This window comes from Rhinoraja longicauda, chromosome 6 (assembly GCF_053455715.1).
Source record: "Rhinoraja longicauda isolate Sanriku21f chromosome 6, sRhiLon1.1, whole genome shotgun sequence".
NCBI lineage: Eukaryota > Metazoa > Chordata > Chondrichthyes > Rajiformes > Arhynchobatidae > Rhinoraja > Rhinoraja longicauda.
This window is the reverse complement of record NC_135958.1, coordinates 22185122-22191121: the sequence shown is the minus strand read 5'-3', so window position 1 is coordinate 22191121 and position 6000 is coordinate 22185122. Positions and strand designations below refer to the sequence as shown.

General features: G+C 51.8%; 1 protein-coding gene across 1 annotated transcript in view; it reads right to left on the bottom strand.

The window, feature by feature from the left end:
• The window catches only part of cdh16 (cadherin 16, KSP-cadherin), a 30685-nt gene that overhangs the window by 8061 nt on the left and 16624 nt on the right, over positions 1-6000 (bottom strand). Inside the window, exons 11-14 of the mRNA XM_078401548.1 lie at positions 5348-5424; positions 3529-3720; positions 2346-2593; positions 27-151 (exon numbers count right to left, since the gene is read on the bottom strand). Of these exons, the coding sequence (XP_078257674.1) occupies positions 27-151; positions 2346-2593; positions 3529-3720; positions 5348-5424 (642 nt within the window). The remainder of the gene's footprint in view (positions 1-26; positions 152-2345; positions 2594-3528; positions 3721-5347; positions 5425-6000) is intronic.

Genomic DNA, 6000 nt, shown 5'->3' with positions numbered 1-6000 from the left:
TGTGGGGCCACTGAGCGTCTCCTCACCTCCATCCTCTGCCCAGACCTCCAGACGGTGGCTGCGGGCAGCAGGGGGCCGGCCCTGAACGGTCACCTTCCCAGACGTTGCCCCCACCGACAGCCAGTTCCCAGACTCGTTGCCCAGACGGTACCTGCAGAGAGCGGGAGTAGGCGGTTAGACCGGAGCCAGTGATCTCCACTATTCCCATCTCTGGGGACTCTGTGATGAACCTGGCACATTGGTTATACTGGAACCATGGGAGACTACATTGTTGTGGCCCTAAAACACAGACTGGGAGGAATGTGCAGGGAAACATTTTGATCACCGTGTTAGTTTTGGTCACCGTGTTATAGGAAAGATGTTGTCAAGCTGGGAAGAGTGCAGAGAAGATTTACCAGGATGTTGCCAGGACTCAAGAGTCTGAGCTGTAAGGAAAGGTTGAGCAGGCAAGGACTTTATTTCTTGGAACGCAGAAGGATGAGGGGTGACCATATGGGGTGAAATAATCATGAGAGGAATAGATCGGGTAGACGCACAGTCTCTTGCCCAGTGCATGGGAATCGAGAACCAGAGGACATAGGTTTGAGGTGAGGGGGGGGGGGGGGGGGGGAAGATTTAATAGAAACCAGTGGTAACTTCTTTTTTACACATTGGATGGTGGGTGTATGGAACGAGCTACTGGAAGAGTTAGTTGAGGCAGGAATTATCGCAATGTTTAAGAAACATTAGACAGGAATATGGAGAGGATAGGTTTAGACGGATATGGGCCAAACGTAGGCAGGTGGGACTAGTGTAGATGGGACAGGTTGGTCTGCATGGGCAAGTTGGGCTGAAGGGCCTGTTTCCATATGGTATGACTCTATGAAACCAGCTAAACAGGATTAGTGAAGGTGAATCAGTCCAAAGAATTATCCCAGGGATGCATGGGTTAACATATGATGAGTGTTTGACAGCACTAGTCCTGTACTTGCTGGAGTTTACAAGGATGAGGGGGAACCTCATTGAAACTTTCCGAATAGTGAAAGGCCTGGATAGGATAGATGTGGAGAGGATGTTTCCCCTAGTGGGAGGGTCTAGGACCAGAGGGCATAGCCTCAGAATAAAAGGACATACCTTTAGAAAAGAGATGAGGAGGAATTTCTTTAATCAGAGGGTGGGAATTCATTACCACAGACGGCGGTGAAGGCCGGGTCAATGGATATTTTTAAAGCGGAGATTGACAGATTCTTGATCAGTAAGGGCATCAAAGGTTACGGGGAGAAGGCAGGAGAATGGGGTTGAGAGGGAAAGATAGATCAGCCTTGATTGTATGGCGGAGTAGACTCGATGGTCCAAATGGTCTAATTCTGCTTCTATGTTAAATACTAGAGAGCATAGCTTTCAGGGGAGAAGGGAAAAGTTTAAAGGAGATGTCCAGGGAATGTTTTTTTAAACAGAGAGTACTGGGTGCCTGGAACATGCTGCCAGGGGTGGTGATGAAGGCAGATACAATAGTGGCCTATAAGAAACCTTTGGATAGGCACATGGATATGCAGGGAATGGAGGGATGTGGCAGATACCAGTTGGTCTTGGCAATATGTTTGGCACAGACATCGTGGGCCGAAGGGCCTGTTCCTGTGCAGTACTGCTCTGTGTTTTAGATGGGAAGGGCAGAGTTTAAAGGAGATGTACGGGGAAGGTTGATTTTACACAGAGGGTGGTGGGGGCAGGGATCGCGCTGCCAGAGATGGGGGGGGGGGGGGGGGGGGGGGGGGGGAGGCAGATTCGATAGTGATTTTTTTTCAAGAGACTTTAAGATAGGCACATGGATAGGCAGAGAATGGAGGGAAATGGATCATGTGTAGGCAGAGGAGATTAGTTTATCTTGGCATCAGGTCCAGCAGACACTGTGGGCCGAAGAGCCCATTCCTGCGTTGTACTGTTCTATATTCTACGTAAGTCATTCAGATATTTCTGATTTAAAGTTAAGCAGCATGTTAACCCAGTCTTATTACACATTTGGATTATTAAGTATGTCTAGGTGGTGTGGAGGATGTGATTAGTTTAACAGGAGGAGGAAGAGATTAGTTTATCTTGGCATCATGTTCAGCATGGACATTGTGGGCCGAAGGGCCTTTATATGTGCTGCACTGTTCCATGATCTACAATGGTGTCAGGGAGACACAGCCAAGGTAAGGTTGTAGGAAGGAACGACAAAGGCTGGTTTAGACCAAGGATGGACACAAAGTGCTGGAGTAACTCAGCGGGTCAGTCTATCTTCAGGGCCAAGGCAAGGAGCGGGTAGAGGGGCGGTGGAGCCCGCTGCCGTTGCCAGGGTGTGCCGGCGTGCCGTGGAGTTTCCTCACCGTATGGGGGATGCCGCAGAGTCGGGGTCATGAGCCTGCAGGGTCAATAAGACGGTGCCAGGCTGCACCTCACGGGACACGTTGAACTCGTACGCTGCCCGCAGAAACTCCGGCCGCTCGTTCACATCCTGCACGCGGACGGAGAGGGTGGTGGTGGAGGTGGGTCCATACTCCCCATCCTCCAGCTCCTCGATGTTCCTGGCACTCACCACCAGACGGTACTCACTCACTGCCTCAAAGTCTAGTGGCTGGAGACACAAATAGTACAGTGTCACCCCTTAGTACCACCCCTCCCACAGTGTGGCACCCTCACCACCCCTCCCACAGTGTGGCACTTCCTCACCACCCCTCCCACAGTGTGGCACTCCCCCAGTACCGCCCCTCCCACAGTGTAGCACTCTCACCACCCCTCCCACAGTGTGGCACCCTCACCACCCCTCCCACAGTGTGGCACCCTCACCACCCCTCCCACAGTGTGGCACCCTCACCACCCCTCCCACAGTGTGGCACCCTCACCACCCCTCCCACAGTGTGGCACTCCCCCAGTACCGCCCTTCCCAGTGTGGCACTCCCTCACCACCCCTCCCACATTGTGGCACTCCCTCACCACCCCTCCCACAGTGCAGCATACCCTCACCACCCCTCTCACAGTGCAGCACTCCCTCACCGTGCGGCACTCCCTCAGTACCACCCCTCCCACGGTGCGACACTCCCTCACCACCCCTCCCACAGTGTAGCTCCATCACCGCCCCTCCCTCAGGGGGGAAAGAGAGAGAGAGAGAAAGAACCTTTGCGACCCTTGCTAATCAAGAATCCTTCCATCTCGGCTTTAAAAATACTCAATGACGACCGTCTGTGGCAATAAATTCCACAGATTCACCACCCTCTAACTAAAAATATTCCTCCTCATCTCCATTTTAAAGTTTGTTGAGCAAACGCAGGCAGTTGGCAGTTCATAGTTTAATTGGCTGTTGTAGTGTTCAATAGGTTGATGGTTGTAAGGAAGACGCTGTTCCTGGACGTTAGAGTTTTCCGGCTCCAATACCTGCAGCTTGGGAGTGGGGAAATCGAGTGGGAAAGAGGGAAGGAGGTGGCGAGGAGCAAAACGCCCAAGAGAGTAACAGGAGGGGGCAGAGAGATGGGGAGTGTGGGGTGGACATAGAGAAGGAGACAGAGGGCGTACCTTGTGCAGTATCAGCTTCCCAATGTTGCTCTGTCCGCCCTGCACTATTCCAAACCGCTGGCCTTCATTCCCCGACTCGAGTGCGTAAGTAATAAGCCAGGCATCAGACCTGTTGAAGTCAGTATCGCTGGCACTGATGCTGGTGATGACGTGACCCACGGCAGTGTCCTCGGGTACGTTGAACGGTCCGTACTGTAGGAGAGCATGAGACATGGTCAGCTTGCCCGACTGGCAGACCGGCGACTCACGGGCCAGTGGCACGGTGTTACCAACCGTTTCACATCATCTTCCCTTCACTCAAGTTTAATTTAGTTTACTATTATCACGCGTGCCGGGGTATAGTGAAAAGCTTTTTTGTTGCCTGCTATCCAGTCAACAGAAAGACACATCACAAAGACAGCCTTCTTCCACCTCAAAAACATTGCCCGTCTCCGTCCATCCCTCTCCTCCACAGCTGCAGAAACCCTCATCCACGCCTTCATCACCTCCCGTCTGGACTACTGCAACAGCCTCCTCTATGGCGCACCCTCAAAAATCATCAGTAAACTTCAATACATTCAAAACTCCGCTGCCCGTCTACTCACCCACACCCCAATCCGTGATCATATCACCCCCGTCCTTTACAAACTCCACTGGCTCCCCATCCCCCAGAGAATCCAGTACAAAATCCTCCTCATGACCTACAAAGCCCTCCATAACCTGGCCCCATCCTACCTGACCGACCTCCTCCACAGGCACACTCCCACCTGCACCCTCCGCTCTGCTGCTGCCAATCTCTTATCCCCCCACATCCGGACCAAACTCAGATCCTGGGGGGACAGGGCTTTCTCCATCGCTGCTCCCACCCTATGGAACTCACTACCCCAAACCGTCAGAGACTCCTCCACACTCACCACATTCAAAACATCACTGAAGTCTCACCTGTTCAGTACTGCCTTCAACCACTGAAGGTCACCTCACCTTCTGTCTCCTTTCTCTGTTCGTTTACTTATTTATCTATTTATTCACTTCCCTATGTTCTCTAAATCCCTGTAAAGCGTCTTTGAGTGTTTGAAAAGCGCTATATAAATGTAATGCATTATTATTATTATTATTATTATACATGTTTGCAATCGAGCCGTCCACAGTGTACAGACAGGGTAAAGGGAATAACGTTTAGTGCAAGATAAAGTCCAGTGAAGTCCGATTAAAGATGGTCTGAGGGTTTCCAATGAGGTAAATGGGAGGTCAGGACCACTCTCTGGTGGTGATAGGATGCCTAAAAATAGCACTTGAATCCTGGCAACATCCTGGTAAATTTTCCCTGCACTCTTTCCAGATTGCCTGATGACAGCTGGGAAGAAACTGTCCCTGAATCTGGAGGTGTGCATTTTCACACTTCTGTACGTCTTGCCTGATGGGAGAGGGAAGAGGAGGGAGTGACGTGGGTGAGACTCATCCTTGAATATGCTGGTGGCCTTGCCGAGAAAGCATGAAATGTAGGTGAGGAGTAGATGTCTAATCTGTGCTGTCCTGTTTCAAAGGTGTGTGATGGGACAGTGTTGAGGGAGCTTCACTCTGTGTCTGGCCCCAGGAGCGTGTGATGGGATAGTGTTGACGGAGCTTCACTCTGTGTCTGGCCCCAGGAGCGTGTGATGAACAGTGTTGAGGGAGCTTCACTCTGTGTCTGGCCCCAGGAGCGTGTGATGGGACAGTGTTGACGGAGCTTCACTCTGTGTCTGGCCCCAGGAGCGTGTGATGGGATGGTGTGGAGTAGATTTGAGTCTGAGATTTACAGATCCATCTCGATGGTTTGTGGGTGTTTGTGTGAAACCTGTACCTGTTGCTGGGAGAACTCAGGTTCATGGTCATTCAGCTCATCCACATCCACTATGACAGTGCACGTACTCGACAGTCCTGTGAATAAAACAGCAGCGTTAGTGTGGACCATTGATTTACCCCAAACGTCGCCTGTCCATTCCCTCCACAGATGCTGCCTGACCCGCTGAGTTCCACCAGCACTGCACATTTGGCTCTCCATGGATTCACATCGTCGGCCTCCCTCCATCAATGTCCCACCGAGCTTCCACAACCCATGGCCCTGGTCTTGGTCTTCCTTCTCCTTGGAGATGTCTCCACGCTGTCTCACATGGACGTGGCTGCAAACCTGTCCCCATGGAACACACCAGGTGCTACCCCAAGTGCCAACACAAACAATGACCGCTCGTCATTCCCTCTTTAGACTTTAGACATACAGCACCGAATCAGGCCCTTCGGCCCACCGAGTCAGTGCCAGCCAGCGATCACCCCATGCACTAGCACTATCCTACACACTTGGGAAAATTTACAATTTTACCAAAGCAATTTAACCTACAAACCTGTACTTCTTTGGAGTGCGGGAGGAAACCAGAGCACCTGGAGAAAACCCACGCGGTCACAGCGAGAACGCACTAACTCTGTACAGACAGCACCCGGGGTCAGGATCGAACCCGT